Source organism: Heteronotia binoei, chromosome 10, assembly GCF_032191835.1.
Source record: "Heteronotia binoei isolate CCM8104 ecotype False Entrance Well chromosome 10, APGP_CSIRO_Hbin_v1, whole genome shotgun sequence".
Classification (NCBI taxonomy): Eukaryota; Metazoa; Chordata; class Lepidosauria; order Squamata; family Gekkonidae; genus Heteronotia; species Heteronotia binoei.
This window is the reverse complement of record NC_083232.1, coordinates 61,352,325-61,372,401: the sequence shown is the minus strand read 5'-3', so window position 1 is coordinate 61,372,401 and position 20,077 is coordinate 61,352,325. Positions and strand designations below refer to the sequence as shown.

Genomic DNA, 20,077 nt, shown 5'->3' with positions numbered 1-20,077 from the left:
TGGAGAACATCCTCAGTGGCGTTGCAGCTGGAGCAGGCCCTCTGACCTTCTTGGCTGCTGTGCATTGAGTGGGGCCAGGGCTGCTGGAGAGCTGCTATTTCTAGGCTGGAGGGTGTGTGGTGAAAGGGCAATTGGTTTGTGGATGTGCCCATTGTTTGGTGGGGCTTCCTGGAAGGGTAGTGATAAGGAAACTGGCTGTTGAATGTGCCCATTGTTCTGTGTTAATTGCTGGGAGGGTTGGAAGGGGTGTGAAGATAAGGAAGATGGTTGTTGACTGTGCTGATTGTTCTGTGGAATGTACTGGTTGTTCTGTGACTTTCTGCAATTTATAGTCTGTAGGGTGTTTTGCAGAGCTGGATACCAAGATTGGTGGATGAAAATGACTTCTTCCTTTCTGTTAAAATTGTTTATTTGTTTAGCTTATTTATTTGTTTAGCTTATTTATTTGTTTAGCTTATTTATTTGTTTAGCTTATTTATAGTCTGCTTTTCTATGAACCTCAAGATGGATTACAGAATACAGAGAGAGAGACTGAAAAATGCAATCATATAGTACAGCATATCAAAAGAATAACATATTAACATAATACAACTAGGAGTACAAAATTGAACAATGTGAGTGACAGTGTAAAATATATTATTAACAATGTAAATGAACAATATTATAGGGCTAAGAGTATAAAATTAAATGTCAGTGTGGGTAGCAAACTGCCCAACCCGGCACTGTGAGGACAATGCAGAATGTGGGAATAACAAAGATACTGACAATGCCATTCTTCTTATTTATATACTTATTTAGCTGCTGCATTCTATACCAACTGGAGTTTCCAAGCTGACTTCAAGGGAAGACCTATGTAGACTGCATTACAGTAGTCTAGCCCTGAGGTAACCATAGCAGGTGTTATGACATCCTCTGACCAGCTAAGCAACTCAGATGCCATGCTGGATCAATTGATCCACTTGATGCCACCCTTGGTTTCCAGCTCCAATCTTATGTCTCACAATTCAGGCCTGAGGCTGCTTCTCCAGAGGAGACCTGACCAGGACTGAAGAGCACATGACAACATGGATCTCCATGGCCAGAATGGCGGAGTCAAGTAAAATGGCTAGGTAAAGTTGACAGAAATTTTTAAAAGCTGCATTGGCTTGCTTTTCCAGTAGTAATGCTGGGTGCACTAAAACCCCTAGGCTCCTAACTGAATGAGACAGCGTCAGCTGGACTCCACAGAAAGTAGAGAGCACATAGTCATTCAAGAGTTAGCCTTCCTGACCAGCATTGATCAGCATGCCCTCTGTCTCAACGGATTTTGTTTCAACTTGTTCACCTTTACTTGCTTAGCCACAGCATTAAGGCACTAGTTCAAGATCTTTATAGAATCACCAGATGATTTGGACAAAGAGCTGGTTGTCATCAACGTATTGATGACTGCCAGTGCCTATTCCAAAACTGCAAATATTTCCTTGAAAGGCTTTATATAGAGATAGAGTAACAGGGGATAAGACTGTTCTTTGTGGAACCCTGAAAGGCAAGTCCTACTCTGGTGACAGCTCAAACGGAAACCGCCAAGAAGCAGGAAAACGTTTGAGCTGGTTTCGCGACGGAAGTCGCCGGCTCTTTTGGGTGCGCCGGCGCTTCTGGTGCGAAATCCCTGCAGATCCGCCGGCGTGAGGAGGGTGGTCGCACCACTTGAAGGTGAGTGCGAAAACGCCCTCTGAGTCCTACCTGAGTCCAGCTAATGGTGTGGATGTCACTGATTTATGTAGGAATGCGCGGATCAGAATACTTTGATGGGCAGTTGGCTCACAGTACCTGGAACCAAATGTTTACTATCCCATTCCATCTTGAAAGAGAGCATCCTACACTTTGAGAAATAGCCTTTAATAGGGAATGGCTACTTTTATTACAGTTTGAAACTGAAGACCACTGCATGCAGAAGGTTCTAAATTCAATCCATGGCAGATTAAAGAAAAGACACCCACAAGAAAGAACTGTTGGAATTCAAAGTAGACAATGCCAACCTTAAATTGATCAATGCTTTGACTCAGTATAATCAACAAATTTTCATTAAATTTATAAAGGAAACATAAACAACCACTTAAAACAGTGAATTGTACATAAGGTGAAGTCATACAGTAAGCACAGTCCTAAGTTATATAATATGCACAGTCTTTTTTGGGCCCAATAGGCCTCCAAATGGTTTCAGCCAAGAACTGGCAAAGTAGAGTTTTTTTCACAAATCAAACTGCTGTAGAAAAAAAGCCAACAGTAGCAACCAGCTACGAAGGCGGCGCCTCTCTGCCTCCGTTTCTCTGAAGCTTCCACAGGTTTAATGCAAAAGATTACAATGCGACTACATTATAAATGTAACTTTCATTGTACTTGAAGGATTGATTTCCATTATCAACTTTGGAATCTTTTGCATTAAGCCTGTGGAAGCTTCAGAGAAACGGAAGCAGAGAGGTGCCACCTTCATAGCTGGTTGCTACTGTTGGCTTTTTTTCTACAGCAGTTTGATTTGTGAAGAAGACTCTACTTTGCCAGTTCTTGGCTGAAACCATTTTGGAGGCCTATTGGGCCAAAAAAAGACTGTGCCTACTATATAACATGGACTGTGCTTACTGTATGACTTCACCTTATGTACAATTCACTGTTTTAAGTGGCTGTTTATGTTTCCTTTATAAATTTAATGAAAATTTGTTGATTATATTGAAGGCTGATTTAGCCACAGAACCCTTAGGGGCTCCCTTGCTAGTTATTTATCTGTGATTCTCTATTCATATTGGGTTACTGACTCAGTATAAGGCAGCTTCACGTGTTTAAATATTTAAAAGTTTTAAAATTGCAAAGGGCTCCACTTGGCTTCAGATCATAAATTCATGTTTGGTCGCAAGCACACTGAAATTTGCAAAATCTTCCATGTAGGATAGGGTATGCTATAACTCTTTAAATGATGCCGTAATGAAAATTGAAAGTTTATGATAATCATTTTCCAAAATCCCTTCATAAATCTTGTCACTGTATTGCCTTCCAATGCTAAGGTAGATCCCTAGATGACAAATTAGACCTAGTTCTCAGCTGAAGACTTTTTTCTGAGTAACCTGCTGCTAGACTGCATCACTTCAAACTGCAGGTGGTGGGTCAGTTGACATCACTGAATGCTTTGTTACATAAAAACATCCTGAACTAGGAAACTTCGTATACCATGGAGAAGGGATTCCTTTTCCATGGCATTGCACTTTCTATGTGAAGGGAGTCTTCTTTTGGTACCAAAGATAATTTATTTATTACATTCAATTTTTCTACTACCCAATTCTCTATAAACAAGGCTTGGGGCAGTGTACAATGATAGATAAAAACAAATATATCATACTAATTTAAAACATTAAAATTACAATAAAATTTTAGTATCAATTTAATCAGATGGTGGTCAGACTAACACCTTACAGGGAGAAGTGCCAGCCAGATGGATGCCATCACTGTCCTCAACCAAAAGCCTGGTGAAACATCTCTGCCTTACAGGTCCTGCGGAACTGTATCAAGTCTCTCAGGGCATGGATGTTACTTGTCAGAGAGTTCCACCAGGTTGGGGGCCAGGGCAAAAAACCCCTGGTCCTAGACAAGGACACCTAGATATCTGTTGGACCAGGGACCACATGTAAGTTCTTATCAGTGGAGCATAGTGTTTTCCAGGGGGGTATACCAGGAGAAGTGATTCTAAATATATGTGGTTCCCAGACCATTAGGGGCCTTAAAGGTAAGCACCAAAACCTTGAACCTGATGTGGTGCTCAACTGGTAACCAGTGCAGTTCGCACAGTACAGATAGAATACATGCCATTCACAGGGTACCTGTAAGAACCAGCTGAAGTTTCCCCATCAGCCTATAAGGTAGGCCCATGTACAGTGATTTACAGCAGTCCAATCTGGAGATGACCATTGTATGGATCCAAAATAATACAATTCAAACATGACTTTACAGCTTCACCAGCTGTTTGTGAAAACTAGACATCAGATTCTGAGTGAAAATGTTTTAAGTTGTATCCAACATAGTCTTTTCAGTACTATGTTTTTCAGTAAGGTCTCAGGAAATCCCTTGTTACAGCAACAGTCATAAACATGGTTAGCAAACCTTAAATCCAGTTGTTGTAGGATTGCAGCACTTGTAACATTGTGCTGGGTCATACTTCTGTGGTATAGCCATTTTAATGAATTATGTCTACACCATAGCCTTTTATTTTCAATTGGTTGCTTTGGGCTATTTTTTAAAAAAGCAGAAAGTCCCAATTAGGCCTTCTAGCCCATGAGATATATTTTGTCCTGGTTGATGTGGTAAAGCATTGCCCAATCAATTTAGAAAAATACTATCAGGGAAAAAGACTCAAGCCTAAGCTCCTTGTATAGTGGGAAATTCTTGTAGATTCAGGAGCAGAGCCTGGGAAGAATGGATTTAGGGAGGGATGGGGAGCTCTGCAGGAATGTAGGCTCTTGAGAGCCAGTTTGGTGTAGTGGTTAAGAATATGGATTCTAATTTGGGAAAAACAGATTGATTCCCTACTCCTCCACATGCAACCACTGGTGTAACCTTGGGTCAGTCACAATTTCTCCCAGATCTGTTCTCTCAAGAGCAGTTCTCTGAGCTCTCTCAGCCCCACCTACCTCAGAGTGTCTGTTGTGGGGAGGGGGAATGGAAAGGAGATTGTAAACCACTCAGAGTGAAGGGTGGAATATAAATCCAATCTCTTCTGCTACTACTTTTCCCATAACTTGCCATTTCCACAAGGGAATCTGATCTCTGCAGTCTGGAGATCAGCTGTAATTCCTGGAGAGTTACAGGCCCTAGTTTAGGAGAAATGGAAGGCCTAGAATGATATTACAACCCTGCTGAGCTCATTCATCTCCTCAGGCAATGCCCCCAAATCTCCCAGAAATTTGCCAAAGTCATAGTTAGAAACCCTAAACATGATCTGTCCAACAAATGAAGCAAACTCTAACAGCTCAGAGATTAAAGCAAAACATTAATACTAATGCGTCCTTCCAAAAGACTTTATCAGTGTGAACAAAGCAAACTGCATCCTGCTGATGGTGTAAAGGATCTGGCAGAGATCAAGAATGAATTCCAGTTATTGAGCTATATTAAATTACTGGTGTAAAGCCAAGTAAACACAAAATACACAGAGAAAAATATAGCTGGTGTTTCATAATTGCTGTCTTTCCTGCTCCTTCTAGCCTAACCCAATGGGGTGCTTCTTATTAAACTTTTTAAATGCTCTGTATTATAAATTCTGAAGATATGTGCCTGAAACCACTATTTGGAAGCAAAGCGAGGCTGAATTGTAAGTGTGTCAGAGCTGTCAATTAGGGAACTCAAACTCGCTACAGGTTGTAGATTTAAAATTACAGAAGAGCCTGACATTATATTTCATTTTTATTGCTATGTCCCAAGGCTTTCTGCTCCTCCTAAAATAACCTGTAAGGTACATTAAAATGCTTGCAATGTATGGCACAAAATCTCAAGAATAATAAGCACTGTCATATAAAGACTTACATCCATTAGCATTATATACAAGAAAAAACCCTAGTTACTTTCTCCTTTTTTATTTGCTCCACTGCTGAGTAAGAAAAGTTCTGGAAAGTCTCAGTGCTATCTTGGGTTTAACGTTGTATCTACCACAAGCAACTTCTATAAATCAGATATATAGATATAGATATATATGTCTATGCAGAAGATCTAAGACCTTTGAACTCTACACAAAATAACCTATGGAGAAGCAGAGTCCAAAGGCAGGAGCATTTTTCTGACTACAAACTTGTGTGTGCCATTTTTTAAAATAGTTTTTTTTTTACCTTATTGTTCGTTCTTGTTGAAAGGAAAGACAGGAAGAAACTGTCCAGAGAAGTTAGGAATGGGTTTTCCACACTACATTAATATTTGGTTAACCTGCATAGATGTCCTCACACCTTGCACCTGGCACTCAAAAGGGAACCATTGGAGGGCATCACTTTCTTCTGAGCCATAAGTATGCACTTTTGGACCTTGGTGCATGCATGCAGAAGAATGTGGTGGTAGAATGGATGTCATCCCAAGTGCTGGCTATGGAACATCAGATTTTGGAATACAAGCAATCAATCAGCACAAAGGAGTAGAACCTTTCTTTGTCTCGTGCTAGCTTTCTCTTTGTATTGAATGTTTTATGCAGAGGAAGCTTTCATCCACTTGCAGTTGGAAGGAGCATGGTCTTAAATATGGGCATCTGGGGCTGCTGCCCTGGGCCCCATGCTAGAGGGCCATGGCCTCTGAAACCCCCTAAGTAGGAGGAAAGGTTAGTGACCCTAGGAGGAATACTATTCCTGCTCATACTGTTCCTCCACCTGAGTTTTGGCCTTGCTACCTAACTGCAAGAGTCTTGACCCACTTTTAGGTTCTGACCTACAGTTTGAGAACCACTATCTTAAGTGAGTCCATACCTCAATAGCCTAAGCTAGCCAGATTTTGTCTGGCCTCAGAAGCTAAGGAGTGTTGGCCCTAGTGGTGTGAAGGCAGGGGGAATAATTTTTTTCCAGGATTTGGGTCTATTGAACGTGAAACATATTGGTATTTCCTGATATTTCCTAATCCAGTATTAGTATGGTGTTGGGGTTCAAATAAATATTTGGGAAACCTGAATTTATTTGGCATCATTATACTCTATGGAGACCATCCCCATAGGGTATAATGGAGAATCAATCTGAGGGGGGATTTGAGGCTCAGGGGTAAGGCTCCCATGCTGGTCAAGAGTTCTCCCACTCTGGAAATCCCCAACCCATCGACCCGCAGTAGGCCAGTGGGGGGATCCCCTCCCGACGTCGCCAGCATGATGACGTTGCTTCCAAGTGATGTCATTGCATCAGCAACATTGTGTGCTGACTGCTCTAGGAGCATCCAGAAAAACTCTGGTTTTCCCAGATGTTCTAGCAATTTGGGAGGGAAACTCATAGGGTTTCCCTCCTAAATTGTTAGAGCATCTGTAAAAACCACAGAATTTTCCTGGAAGCTCCTTGAGCAGCAAGTGTGATGACATCAGTTGTGAGTGATGTCATTGCACTGTGCATGCAGTGTGCACACAATAATAGTCCCCCAGCTGAGGTTGTGGGGACTTGGCAACCCTATTCAGGGGGGCTGTTTTTTTTCAGATAGAAGCACCAAATTTATAGTATAGCGGCTTGTGCCTTTCCTTAAAAAAACCCCCTATATTTAAAAAAGGTTCTATGAGCTCCCAAAAAAGGTGCCCCCAACCTCCATCACTTTCAGTGGAGTGGGGAAAGGCATTTAAAGAGACCATGGTCTCTTTAAATTTCTTCTGATTTCACTTGCTGTGTCACAACACAGCAGTGGCACAGGCTAGCTTGGAAATGGCATTTAAAGAGGTCTCTTTAAATGCTTTCTCCAAGCTGAACCATGCCACCCCCACGGCACAACCTTCTCCAAGCTGTGCCTGAATAAACGCCAAATAATATCAGTTTTTATTCAGTTATGGTGGTAGTCAAATCAGATTAGAGAATCTGTACACAGCGGAATAAATTCCTGGAAAATACTAATAAAGTATTTTTGGGGATATTTATTCAGTTCAGTTTATGCTGAATGCATACCCCTAGTTGACCCTAGTCAGTATTTGGATAGGGAACCATCAAGGAAGTCCAGAATCTCTGTTCAGAAGCAAGTAATGGCAAACTGCTTCCAACCATCTCTTGCCAGAAAAAAGAAGAAAAACCCTTAAGTGAACCTGGCCTGCTTTTCCCATTCATTAAATTCTGAAGCTGCACTCAACTTGCATTCACTGAAATTAATCAGGGCACAGTGAAATAAACAGAGGTTGTGTCATAATCTATTTTATTTTAATGCTTAGTCACTAGCATGAAATAATAGCTTTAAAACTACTGGTGCAAGAAGATTGCTTGTTTTCAGCGATATCCATTACACATGACCTTCCTTGAATCAGTTTCCAGGAACCTGGTTTGGAGACAAAGCTTTAAATGCTAATATGCCAAATGCCACAGGGCATCATTCTGCTGAATTTTCATGAAACTCCCATAGGATGCTGCATTTTAAAAGATTCAGCACTTGGGCACCACATTCAAATTCCTGCCATTCTCTAGATATTTTAAAACCAGGGATTATAGAATTTCTCCTGCTGTTATAAAAATATTAATGGTTTTCTGTAGAGTATGCATTAATTCACTATGTATGCAATTGCTTTAATTATTTTAAACATATTTACCTGTCTTCCTCCCAGGCATCCCAAATAAGTTAAAGCAAATGTTAAGAAGAAGAAGAAGATCAGATTTATACCCTGCCCTTCTCTCTGAGCAATCTCAGAGCAATCTCAGCTCCTTCATGGGGCGATTATGAGAAGAGTGGCTTACAATCTCCTTTATCTCCTTCCTCCACAACAGACATCCTTTGAGGTGGATGGGGCTGAGAGAGCTCTCACAGCAGCTGCCCTTTCAAAGACAACTCCTATGAGAGCTATGGCTGACCCAAGGCCATTCCAGCAGCTGCAAGTGGAGAAGTGGGGAATCAAACCCGGTTCTTCCAGAATAGAGTCTGTGCACTTAACCACTACACCAAACTGGCCGTCATTAAAATACGCTAGGAAAATGAAAACCAACTTATGACCCATCTAGCCCAAGCTAGCCCGAAGTATTCCCACTTTGCCCAAGCTCAGGCTGCACTGAAATCTCTCTAGAACAGCTCTGTTTGCATTCTCATTCCAAGTCAGGAGGGTAGGAGCCTTTGAACTCTTGTGGGAAGGTTCCAGAGGCATGGGACAGCTACTGAAAACATCTGAGTCCAGAATGTGGCAGAAAGCACATTAGACAATGGGAGAACTGATAATAGACTTTGGTGGGAATAGCAGAGCTGTTGTATGGCAATTTGCAGTGAGAAGTGGTTCATGAAGTGTGTGGACCCCAAGCCATGTGGGTCTTTAATGGTGAGCACCAACACCTTGAATTGGACCCAGATATTAACTGGCAACCAAGAAACGATTGTGACATGGCATTGTTCCTTCAGCTAGAATACAGCAAATAAATATGTACATTAATAATTATTGCAGCAGCTGCAAATTCAGGATCATTCTCAAAAACAGCCCCACATACTGAGTGTGTTAGGTTACTGAAGCATGCATCTGAATGGCCAGATGGGATATCTGCAAATTCTCATAGGAAGCTAGCTTTCTAATTTGATGCTGTTGGAAAAATCATTTTTTGGTGCTATGGACACCTGGCTCTTTAACAGGAGACCAGGACTGAGCAAGACTCCCCTGAGCACTTAACAGTTTTGTTGTTCAGTCACACAGTTGTCCGACTCTTTGCAACCCCATGGACAAAGTCATGCCAGGCTTTAACAATATCTCTCAGCAAAAATATTCTATTTTAGATGCACATTACTTGGATGAAAACTTTTCCCATATAGCTGAAGCTGAGCTCTGTCTTTTCCCTACTCACTGGTTCTCTTACTCTCCACATTTTGCTTTCTGTGGGCCTTCAAGATCAGACAAATGAAACTAGTCTGCTTTATCTTTGTTCATTCTCTCTCTGCCAGTGTCTGGCTTGCTTCTTAAGGGGGTCAAGGACATTTTGCCATAAGGCAACGTCCAAGGAAGTCTGGGTTCAAAGTCTCGGAGCAATCTCAGCTCCTTCATGGGGCGATTATGAGAAGAAAAGAAAACTGCTTGAGCTCCTTGGCAGAATAAAAATATAATAAACATGCAAGCTTAATAAAAGAATTATTTTTGTGACATCCTTCCTCCAGCTTTGACCCCTGCATGGCAGGCAGAAATGGTGAAACTTTCTCTACCAGTTTAAGCCTATCACATGAAAAACAATATCTATAGATTTCCTGCCTATTTAGAACAGAGCAGAGAAAAAGAGTAGGTAACATTATGAGCAAATTAACTCCATTTATTGATCCTGGAACTTGCAAGTCATGCCATTACTAGATACTCTCAAGCAATTAAGTATATAGCTGAGCACAAATTCTCCAATAGAATCAAGCAGATGCTTTGATTGGATATGGTGGAGAGATGGTATGGACAAACATAAGACTGGCCTTAAAATTAAGCAATATCAAGCACTTTGTGCTTCCACTGGAGGGAAAGGTTGGATATAAATTAAGTAAATAAATGTCACACTTCCATATGAAACCAGCCTTTGTCAGATTGAGTTGATTCATGGCAGCATACGCTGAACTATTGACAATGGTAATGCTATCCAGACAAGACAGCTGCTTGTAGTTACTCTGAAATCCTCATTTTGTAGAACCATAACTGAGAAGATCACATTTGCAGAAACAAAGATGGCTATGTACATGAAGCCACAGATTGTTCCAGCTTGTGTTTATAGCTGACTTATTTTGTCAAAATTACACCTAAAAATTAGGAAATTAAAACAAAAAGGCTTCTGTATCATGGCAAATACACCAGGAAATTTAATTTCATGGAATTCCCATTGCTGGCATGGACATTCATTGCTGGTACACCCCTGTGTAAAAGCATCATATAAAATGGGGGAGAAAAACTTCAGTCTAACCTTTCATACTGGAAAATTGCTGTAGATTTGGGAGCACTGCCTGAGGAAGGCAGAGTTTGGGGAGGAAGCTTAATGGTTGGTAAACCTGGGCTGTAGTGGTACCATTCATTCCCCCACCGCACACCTTTATCATCTCATTCTGCTGCATATGCAGACCAGCGTGCTTTCACTCAAAAGCATTTCTATAACCCTCTGAACATTTGTACAATGACAATAAACCCAAGTGGGTGTTATATAACCCTTGCACGGAATAATGGCAATACTTACTGTCTGAAATTAATTGAGTGCTGATGGATAAAATAATACTCACCGTTCTTCTTATTAAACATGATTTCTCCTTTGAATTCTACCTTTTCCTCTAGTGACTTCTCAATTTGAATCATCATCTGCTCATTTGTTTCAGCACCATATAAAAATTTACAGCTGCAGCTTTTCTGCATGACTTCTGTTCGTGTATATCCAGAGAGCTCACAGAAGCCATCTGAACAGTAAACTATGGGGAATCCTTTTGCCACCTGAGCATTTGCAAGGATGAAGTTACTATCTGCAGAAAAACACAAAAGTAAAAACATTTATCAATGTGACTGCATTTTTTCCAAAGAACAGTGCAGTATTTAACTATATATACAGAGTTGAGTTGTTGTTTTATATAGTTACATAGCCTTTCATCTCTACCTTTTAGCAATGTGTGAGCCCAATTCCAGAACAATATCATGCACACACACAAAAAACCCCCACACAAATATGTAAACCTAGGTTAAAACATCTATCAACAAACTAATGAACAGTGAGAAAAAGGCCTTAACACTGATATCAGCTGTCCTAGAAACTATATTTTCCAGGGTTTCTGGATCCTCAAATTATGACATTGAAACGTTTAGCTTCCAGGAAGGCCTCATAGAGACCTCATTAAGTCTTCCCTTTTCCTGTACTGTATCACTAATGTAACATTTTTATCAGTTGGGTTAAACTTTGCGCTTTGGTGCTATCACTGTTGGGATGAGGAAGGAGTATTTGGATGAAATGAAAAGACTTTCTACATGTGACTGTAAGCAGTTCTCTTGCTGGTACCTCAGCCAACACAATACAGAACCTTCCTTATATTGCTCTAAATGAGTCCCTGCCCAGTGTGTGAAAAGTAATGCCCCAAGCACTCCCCGCTACATGATCAGGTTTTGTTTAATTTGCCCATATGTGATTGTTGAAGAATTACTGTTTATTTCTTGCTGTTTCTGGGCATTGGAAGGAAGTGATTCTTAGCTGGACAAAACATCTTCTTTAGGCTGTATGTGTGGATGGGAGTAACTGAATTCTCGACTGCCTCCTTTTTGGTGAAGAGAGTGTAGAGTACTAAGATATAACAACAGGAAGCCCATAGGACACTGCTCTTCACACATTCTCATTAATTCTCATATAGCTATCAATCAATAAAAGCCTGTGATTACTTCAAATAGAAAAAAAGTAAAAATGGAATTTATTTTACTAATTTGTTTTCCTACTGAGCCATTTCAAATATACATGGGCTGTTTTTTCATATGCTTAATGCCATACTTCAAAAAAGCATTGAAATAGTTCAGGTCAAAGGGAGGTGGGGTGGGAACAGTGCCAGCCAAGAGACAACTCATCACAAGCAGTTCCAAAAACTGCCCACACCAGCAGAGGTAGTTCAGCTATATTAACTAAGCTCTACATCTGCTGACACAGGATGACCAAAGTCCTATCTAATAAAAGGAAATCAATCCCCTTCAGGGCCCAAAGATTTCCTACCGGATTCACCTATAACAATTTATATGGATTCAGCTTTAATTTGTTTGCCCTAAAAGCCAACTGTCCATTGTTTCCTGGCTGTGGTTCAAGCAGGCTGTTGCTATTTGCCTGCTAGCGTCAGGATACTCTCACTAGCCAGTCAACCCCCACCCCCTCAACAATTTGTGGAATGGGAGGAAAAATATGGTGGAAATGGTGTTGATGGTACCATCCTAGGAATTTCCCCAAGTGTCTGTGATATTTACCAAAGAAATTAGGGGAAATCCTGGAGCATAACTTGAAGGTGATGTCACCTCTATCTGAAAATCCACTCTCCCCAGGCACCATCCCAAATTCTCCTGGCATTTGCTGTTGCTGGGCTGAGAAATCTAGGTTCAGGACAGAGGCAGCAGCTATTGTATAATTAGTGGAAAAAAACTGTAGAGTTGGCTGTTTGAGTGAATGATGGGATTCTGACTACAACTATGAGTGCCTCCTTGAAGGAGAATAGGTTCTTTAAAGGAGAGGCTGATCCATCCATCCACTCCATATTATTATCCAATAAAACTTCATGTTCATCCAAAAATAAATAACATCATGTGCTCATACCAAGCTGTTTGTTCATCCTTAGTTCCATAAAACTTTCAATGACCTGTTTTATTTTCAGACTACTTAGGAATTGCGACACCTGGTGGGTTGGCTGAGATTTATGGCTGAGCATCTGTCCCACCTTTTTTGCATGCTCCTGTTCTCATGTCCACCCTGCCCATTTTTTGAGGTAGCATCTTCCACCATTGTGCAACATCTCTATAGGAATTCTCCTTTGGCCTCAGACATGAGGAGGAGAAGGGTTTTTCTTACCCTTATTCTCCTCCTCCTCCTCTTCTCTCATAGCACTCCTTGGCTCTCAACCCTCATGCCAGAGATACTTCCTCCCTGGCCTGCTTTCAGAACCTCCATTTATTTCCCTGCTCCTACTGCTCATCACCTTCCTCCCTTTACCCATTGGCCCTTGGTCCTGGTTGTCAGGACTATGGACAGACCACTGATCTGCTGGTCTCTGCTGCTTGTGGGACTCTACCTCCAGAGGCAGTGGGCCCTTAGCATGGGTCATGCCCACTCAGCCATATGTAATTGTGGTGCTGTGTGATGTTCAGCTGACTGCTCTCACATCTTGGATGTCACTGCCCAGGTCAGCCCTCTGCACCTTGTGGGATACTCCTGCCCATGGTGAGAATGCCCTCTGTGATATTGGTCTTGGCAACCCTGGGATCTAATACTCTTCCCCTCTCCTCTCAGCACTCTCTGGTAGCCCTGCCACCTTTCTCTGTTTCCTTGCTTGGTCCCTCACCGATCATCTGCAGCTCATCAAGGTGGCACGTGAGCCATCCTTCTATCTTCTGTCTCAGACTGTTCTGCTGAGCCTCTCCTGATGTCTGCTGTGTCCTAGGTAAGGGGGTTGGCAGGAGTGCCTAGCCAGTATTGAGGGAGTGGGCTTCTGCTTCCTGGCCTTGGCCTTGGCCTTGGGGTGGCAAACCCCGCCTTCAGAAGGATTCCTGTCCCAGCCTCAGTGAGTCCAATTCTGGACACCTACAAAGCCTAAGCTTGCTCAATGGCACACGGAATGGAGAGAACTTGAACACATTGCCTAATGATTCAGATGTGTCTTTGCCCCTCTGCTTTTGCAGGTACCTTTAAAGCTTGAGGTTGCCTAAGGTGCAAGGCTTTGATGACAGCCTAAGGGCCTATGACCTCTGACTATTGGCATGTGGCTCATAACCTGCTAACTGACCGATAGAACATCCTAAACTGTATTAGATTATAACCATCTTGGGATAGATTGCCAGAACACTTTCTGTCCAAACATCAGCAAGAAAGTATTTTACCATCTTGTCCCTCCCCTTCTTTGATTCTTGCCTAGGGTTGTTATCTCTGGGTTGGGAAAAACATGGATATTTGGAGGTGGATCCAGGGGATGGTGGGGCTTTGGGAGAGAGGGACCTCAATGGGCTATAAGTCCACTCTCCAAAGCAGCTATTTTTCTCCAGAGGAACTGATTTCTGTAGTCTGGAGATCAGTAGTGAATCTGGGAAATTCAAGCCCCACCAGGACGTTGTCAACCTTACTCTTTTTGATGGAAACTGGTTTCAGACTACTGAGGTGCATCTGACTTTGTTGTAGGGTTGCAAACTATGTGCTGGAAAATTCCTGTCGATTTAGGAACAGAACCTGAGATGGGTGAAATTTGAGGAGGGGAAGAAAATTATCAGGGATGTTATGTCGTAGACTCCACCCTTTGAAGCTGCCATTTTATCCATGGGAAATTCTCTGTAGAGATGACTTTTAATTCTAAGCATGAGGGACAAGATGGAACCTGGGAATCCCATAGGGCAAAGGCCAAGGGACAGAACAGCAGACCCCAGCAGCATACATTGAAATCTACCCTTGAAGTAGGACTGGAACCACCACAGAACTGTTCCTCCTAGTCCCAAAAGGCAATCCAGAAGGATACCATGATCAATGGCATTGAAAGTCACAGAGAGGTCCAGGAGAATTAACAGGGTTGCATCCTCTCTGTCTTTTTCCCAGTGCATATAATCTCGTAGGGCAACCAGTCTCAAAACCAGACATGAGAGATTGAAATGGTTCTAAAGAGTTTGTTTCACTCAGGAATCTTTAATTCAATCACCTTGTTCAAGAATGGTACATTTGAGAATGGATGGCATTTATTCAACTCTCCTGAGTCCAGGATAGGCTTCTTTAGGAATGGATACACCACTCCAACTTCAAGGCAGCAGTAACCACCCTGTCCTTCAGGGAGGCATTTACTGTCTCCTGAACCCAGTACATCAAACTGCCTGGCAGATTTCAACAGCCAGGAGGGGCAAAGGTCATACAAACAGTTGGTAAGTCTCAAACCACCCAGAATCTTGTCCACATTTTCAGACTGCACATGCTGAAAAGTATCCCACACTATTTGGCAAATTGGCACCCTAGGACCATCCACCTCCTCCTGTTGGCCAGAACCCAGTAGGCCCCTGACCACACCTATGTGCAGATATAACAGTGGTGAAAAATAGTCTTTGCTGCCATCAGAATAACAGAATAGGCTTTCAAATGTGCTCTAGTTTGTGCCTTGCTGGATTCATCCTGAGTCTTTCTCCACTATTGTTCTAGCTGTCTCCCCTGTCTTTTCATTGTCCAAAGCCCCTCAATAATCCAAGGGGCTGCCCAGACTCTTTGAGTTGAGACAGGGTGCCTAGATGCAATCATGTCAACTGCCCAGGTCATCTTCCCATTCCAGAGGTCAACCAGAGTATTGACAGAAGAAATGACCATATCAACAGAAAAAAATCCCTTACTCTAGTCTGAAAATCAGGCTCTGAGGGCAGATCATTTTAGTTGATCCCCCACCTCTACAGAGTCTTGGTACCCCTAAAAATCTAAATCCCAGCAAGCAGTGATATGTCCATGACAATAATTTCAGAGGGTAGCTGGGTTGGTCTGCAGTAGAACAGTTAGATTCAATCTGGTAGCACCTCGGAGACCAACAAATTATTCAGAGTATAACTTGAGAGTCAAAGCTCCCTTCATCAGCTGAGTTGAAATGGAGATGTCTGAGTTCTTATATCCCAGTCAGAAAGTGTTGTAAAATAGTTTGCCTAGTGGCCAGCCCTGCCACTAGGCAAACTAGGCAATTGCCTAGGGCTCTGGCCTTCTGGGGGGTGCCAAATTGGGTGTCCCCCATGTGACTTGGTGACATTATCCGTGCAGGGGGGCACCAGAAGTTAGCCTTGCCTAGGGTGCCAGACAGTCTAGGGCCAGCCCCGTGCAGAGGTACAATGCACATTGTAATAGCAAAAGGGAAATGCCTGGGGGTAGAAAATTAGCATCTGCCTCACTATGGATGATATATTTTGTTTGCATTGTATATGTGTTTGTGTGTGTGTGTGTGTGTGAATTGTTTGTTCTTGTCAGACAGGACTAAAAATCAATGCAAAGGTATCCACACATTTCCAGATCACTCTACTCCATTCACTTCTCATTAACACATTTCACAGAGTTGTTCTGGATGTATTATGTGATGTTTGAAAATTGTCAGCACTTGTTTCTGCAAAGCACACAGCAGGTATTCAATGCATTTTCAACAGTGATTCATATCCTACCCATATTTGTCAATGAACACGTGCTGTAGTAAATTTCATAGACATGTTAGAAAGTGAGATTCATTATAACAAACAACAAGACTTTTCCTACAATCCATTCTGGGATTTAACCTATGAAACTTCATCTTATTTACTAAATCTTCCCCTTCTCTTCAAAGAGAGAGAAAGAAAATGTACAGTCAGTGAAATGAGAAAAAGGGAGAGTACAGAGAAGGACTGGAGGCAGGATGGCCCTGGAAAAGTGTTGACCCCACCCCCCTCAAAGAAAGCAAGGAGAGAAGCAGTTGGTCCCATACCTCCTGCAGGCAGGCACCATCTCCCTTTACTCATGCAGGCCAAGTACTGCCTTTCTCTCCTCATAAGGACTGAAGATTGCCTCCCTTGTTTCCATGTTCGATGTGGGACTTGCACAAAGATCAGGAGGTGCCCCCTTACCTTACATGGGGCTAAGATGAGCTGGGTATTGGCTTCCTTGCCTCAAATGGACTTCAGACAGTAGATCTCTGGCCTCACATAGGACTTCGTGGCAGGCTTGTAGTGGGGGTTTGGGGGGAGGGGTGATGCCTCCTCCTGTATCTGCTATACCTCCATCCCTGACCCAAGGCAAGCCACAGGAGGGACACAACCTGGGATCAGGGATGCTGGGTGTTATGTCTTGAAACATAAGCTAATGTACCGCATGGCGATCGCTATAGAGGCGACCCAGGGCAACCCACGGGTCCCCGGATGTAGCTCGCTAGACGCCCCGCCCATCAAGATCTGTGGTGGGAAGTTTGGCCAGGATTGGACTGGTCAGACTGGGGGGCAGTTCCGGGAAATGTATATAAGCGGGACTCAGCCCGCATGTTCTCTCTCTTGTAATGTACCACCAAATAAAGCATGTTGCCTTCAGACCGTCTCATCACTCAGTACATTATAGTGGCGACGAGGATGGGATCCTAGCCAGGTAACTCCCGAAGAGGGACTTTGCGGAGCTGGCTGGAGACGAAGAAGGCACACCATCTAGGGAGACAGAAGCACCCGCCGCCGCAGCCACCATGGCTAACCCAGGCGGAGCAACTGGTCATCTCAAAGAATTCAACCCCGCTAAACTGGAGAGGTGGGAGCGGGTCGATTGCTACCTTTGAGCAAACATAACGGATGACAGCCATAAGAGAGACGTGCTCCTGAGCGTCTGCGGTGAGGCCACATTTGAGATCGCCAAGGGTCTCTCGGCCCCCGCGAGGATCATGGAGAAGACGTACGAGGAGATAGTCCGACTCCTTATGGGCACTTCTTGCCCCAGCCCTCAATCATCGCCTGCCGATTCCTCTTCCACAAGGGGGACCAAGAGGCGGGAGAGAGGGCAGCCGAATACCTGGCCGCTCTCTGCCAAATTGCGGGAAACTGTAGCTTCGACAAGCTAGAAGAGGCCCTGAGGGACCGTTTTGCCTGGGGCCTGAGGGACAAAAGACTGCAGCAAAAGCTTCGCAAAGGAAGAGCTCACCCTCCAGGGCGCCTTCAACGAGGCCACCGCGTTCAAGAGAGCCATTAAAGCTTTCCACAACTTGCAGGCAGAAGCTGTCCACCAGGAGGAGATGGCGCCGAGCCACCCAGAGGAGGAAGAGACGCACCAGCTATGCCGCCAACCAGGGATGGGACCGAGAGCTACCCAGCAGCCACGAGCGATGGAGAAATGAACCATCACTAAGTGCGCAAGGTGCGGGGACCCGCACGAGCGTCAAGACTGCCACTATCGCAACGTGGACTGCAGGAACTGCGGGAAAATGGGCCACATTGCGCGGGCTTGCCGGGCCAAAGCTGCCTGCAGATGCCAGTCCACCAACCAAGACTCGACCGAGGACTACTCGACCACCTCGACCAGCCTGAAGATAAATGAACTTGCCCAGCAATACCCTCGACAAGGTCAAGGTATCGATCAGGATCAAGGGCAGCCCCTGCCTGATGGAACTGGACTCGGGCTCCTCCATCTCCATAATTTCGGAGGAGTCCATAAGAAAACTGTGCCCACATGGCCGGCCCAGGCTGCGACCGGCTGGTTTCATACTATGGGACTTCCAAAAGAACCCCGTACAGATCCTGGGATTGGCGACGGTGAGGGTGGAGTTTAAGAGCTTTAGGGGGAAACTAGATATACTTGTAGTCAGACGCCAGCTCACCACACTGCTGGGCCTGGCCTGGTTTCAACCGTTGGGAATTCAGATCGTGGGGGTGAAGCAGCTGGGAACGCAGGGGTTCGAGCATGTGTTCTGGGAATTTCCGGAGGTGTTTAATGGGGCCCTAGGGTGCTACAAGGGACCTACCATATCCTTACCCCTTGACCCCCAAGTGCAGCCGATACGGCTAAAGGTCAGGCGGGTTCTGTTCACTCTGAAGCCCAAAATTGAAGCAGAGCTGGACTGCCTCACAGCCCAGGGAGTGCTAGAACCAGTTTTCTACGCCACATGGTAAACCCCGATAGTAACCCCGGTGAAGCCAAATGGGGATGTGCGCATATGCATCGATTACAAATGCACCATAAACAAGGCACTACAAGATAACCCCTACCCCATCCCAGTAGTCAGTCACGTTTTGGCAGCACTAGCGGGGTCAAAAACTTTTGGGAAGCTGGACTTGGCCCAGGCGTACCAGCAGCTCCCAGTGGACGCCGAGACGGCAGAAGCCCAGACCATAGTGACCCACAGGGTAGCTTTTAGGGTGCAGCGGTTGCAATTTGGGGTGAGTGTGGCTCCAGGGGTCTTTCAGAGCCTGATGGATTCTCTCCTCAAAGGAATCCCTGGGGTGCAACTGTTTTTCGACGATGTTCTGATCGCCACACCAGACACGGCAGAGTTCAGCAACCGTCTGCGAGAGGTTCTCCGCAGATTCCAGGAGGCCGGACTGACAGTCAAGTGGGAAAAGTGTTCCCTCGGGGTGCCGAGGGTGGAGTTCTTGGGGTTTGCGGTGGATGCTGCAGGGATCCACCTGATGGCCAACAAAACCAAGGCCATAGTGGATGCCCCGGCCCCCACATGCAAGGCGCAGCTACAAAGTTTCTTGGCATTATTAAATTTTTATCATTCATTTTTGCCCCACAAAATGGCCATAGCAGAACCCCTCCACAGGCTCTTAGATAAAAACGCCCCATGGGTCTGGGGAAAGAAGCAGGCAGCCGCTTTTTAGGTGGTCAAGGAGCTCCTCGTATCCAATAACGTGCTCCACCATTTTGATGCAGCCCTGCCAGTGGTCCTACCGTGTGATGCGTCACCGTATGTGGTGGGTGCTGTCCTGGGTCACCAACTCCCGGACGGGAGGGAGGTCTCGATAGCATATTACTCCAGGACCCTGACCCCCGCAGAGTGCAACTATGCCCAGATCGATAAGGAGGCCTTGGCAATCGTGGCGGGGGTGCATAAATTTAATGACTACCTGTACGGTAGACGTTTTACTATCATCACAGACCACAAGCCGCTCCTGGGACTCCTTGCCCCAGACTGCCAGATGCCACAGATTCTGTCACAGTGCGTCCTATGGTGGAATCAGTTCCTGAACTCTTATTCATATGCCCTGGTCCACTGCCCCGTCAAGGCGATGGGTCACATGGACGCCCTCAGTTGCCTG

The 20,077-nt window shown here is 44.3% G+C and overlaps 1 protein-coding gene across 2 annotated transcripts in view; it reads right to left on the bottom strand.

The window, feature by feature from the left end:
- Window positions 1–20,077, bottom strand: part of KCNH8 (potassium voltage-gated channel subfamily H member 8) — a 287,653-nt gene that overhangs the window by 149,988 nt on the left and 117,588 nt on the right. For both annotated transcript variants that reach the window (XM_060248762.1, XM_060248763.1), the window contains exon 2: window positions 10,876–11,109. In XM_060248762.1, the coding sequence (XP_060104745.1) occupies window positions 10,876–11,109 (234 nt within the window). The remainder of the gene's footprint in view (window positions 1–10,875; window positions 11,110–20,077) is intronic.